Source organism: Sinocyclocheilus grahami, unplaced genomic scaffold (assembly GCF_001515645.1).
Source record: "Sinocyclocheilus grahami isolate Dianchi unplaced genomic scaffold, SAMN03320097.WGS_v1.1 scaffold767.1, whole genome shotgun sequence".
NCBI classification, from domain to species: domain Eukaryota; kingdom Metazoa; phylum Chordata; class Actinopteri; order Cypriniformes; family Cyprinidae; genus Sinocyclocheilus; species Sinocyclocheilus grahami.
Window position 1 is genome coordinate 335,774 of NW_015505946.1, and position 1,967 is coordinate 337,740.

The 1,967-nt window shown below is 36.6% G+C and overlaps 1 protein-coding gene across 2 annotated transcripts in view; it reads left to right on the forward strand.

Annotated features, from left to right (window-relative positions):
• The window catches only part of evpla (envoplakin a), a 26,181-nt gene that overhangs the window by 5,819 nt on the left and 18,395 nt on the right, over positions 1-1,967 (forward strand). For both annotated transcript variants that reach the window (XM_016245754.1, XM_016245755.1), the window contains 3 exons: positions 100-254; positions 448-571; positions 1,034-1,165. In XM_016245754.1, coding sequence (XP_016101240.1) covers positions 100-254; positions 448-571; positions 1,034-1,165 — 411 coding nt within the window. The remainder of the gene's footprint in view (positions 1-99; positions 255-447; positions 572-1,033; positions 1,166-1,967) is intronic.

Sequence of the window (1,967 nt, forward strand, 5' to 3'; positions counted from 1 at the left end):
TATATATATATATATATATATATATATATATATATATATATATGTGTGTGTGTTTGTGTGTTAGTAAATGGCATATAAATAACCCTGCCCTTTGTTCAGGATGCCGACAATGAGAAAAATAATAGGAAATTTCAACATCAGAAGGAAACAGCAGACCTTTTAGGCCAGGCAGAGGGGCTCCTAAAAGATCTGTTCCTGGATATAGACAAGGCCAAGAAAATGAAACACCCTCAGGCTGGAGAAATAGAGAATGAGTGAGTGACACAAAAGGCATCCTACACACCCTGTTGTTCATGACTTAGTCTGTTGCTCTGTCACATCGAAACTGAGCTAACAGGGTTGCACAGTGTATTTTCTCATCTATATGATATATATCGAAAACTTTAAGTAATTGTAATGATTTCCGCATGCTCCATAATTGATTATTTTTTCCCCCCCACTAATTAGTGTTAGTCGTCTTCATGAGCGTTGGCTTAAAGACTGTACCCTTTACCGAGAGCTGTATGAGCAACTGAATGAGGTTGGACTACAGCCAAGAATTAACTGGGCTCTGGTGCTGAACCAAAAACAGGTCAGAGAAAACATTAATGTGCACACAAAGAAAAAGAGAGAGAAAACACTCACAACTTTAAAATGAACAACCAGTATCCATCTACGCTTAGCTGAGTTGTGTTTGGAAAGCCTCTTCAGCAGGTTTCGAAAGTAACTTTAGTGATTTCAATTAGTGAAAATACATGAAGTGGATGATCTCTATATTAAATTAACAAAAGTTAAGCTTATGTCCATGTTTTGTATTATTGTTACAACTGGTATCAGGTTGTAATAACAACACACTTTGAACAGTCAAGATACCAGTTTGAACAGTTTGTATGTAAGCTGTAGATTTTAAAACCGCTTTAATTTATAATCTGAATAAAGTAAAGTAAAGTGTGGCAGCACTCCCTCCCTGGTTTCCCATATACACTATTTAATTGCTGCAAAAGTGTGTGTGTGTTGTTTAACTAGTATTTCTTAATAATTTGGAATATTACAGAAAGAGGCTAGCAAAGAGGAGTATGGCCCCACTCTGGCTGACCTGAAGAAGCAGATTGCAGCTCATAACATCCTTCATAAGGAGATTGAGTCTTACAACAACCAGCTATGCCCTGGATCAACCAGCTCCCAGGTGAGCTTTAAAAAATCCCAACAAATAGGCACTTTTTTGTATGGGTGTTACAAAAGACTTGTATTTCTCATGATCAGCTTTTGCTGTCATCAATAACACACCACATGTCATTCTAATGCTTCAATTCTAAATCTTCAAAACACAACTGAAGATACTCATAATGAAACCTGAGACATTTCTGTTCACAAAACCAAAACTTTGATGCTTCAAAAAGTTCATGAAGACATCGTAAAAGTAATACATATGAACAAAGCGGTTTAATCCAAACCTTCTAGAAGAGACACTTAATGGTCCAGTTTCACAGACGGGGCTTAGCTTAAACCAGGACTAGGCTTTAGTTAAATTAAGATATTTAAGCAGCTTTTATAAAAATGCCTTAGAAGAAAACATTACTGGTGTGCATCTTGAGACAGCAAAAGGTCATTGACATATTTTAAGATATGTCAGAGCAAGATATTTTTAATTGAGACTGCTCAAACATGCATTTTAGTCTAGGACTAGTCTTAAGTCTTGTCAGTGAAACCCGGGCTATATGATTTATAAGATTGAGTTGTATGATGAACAGATTTATTTTAGGCTTTCACCACATTTTGGTTTTGTTGATGTTCAATGGTGGGACTTATTTTCATTATAATCTCTCAGATTTAATTAAAATATTCTTCATTTGTGTTTGGAAGATGAACATGTCTTATGAGAAAAACATGAGAGTGAGTAATTGATGAGAAAATTGACATTTTTAGGTTAACTAACCCTTCCCCCCCCCCCCCCCCCCCCACCCCAAACAACCCCGCACACCCTCCGC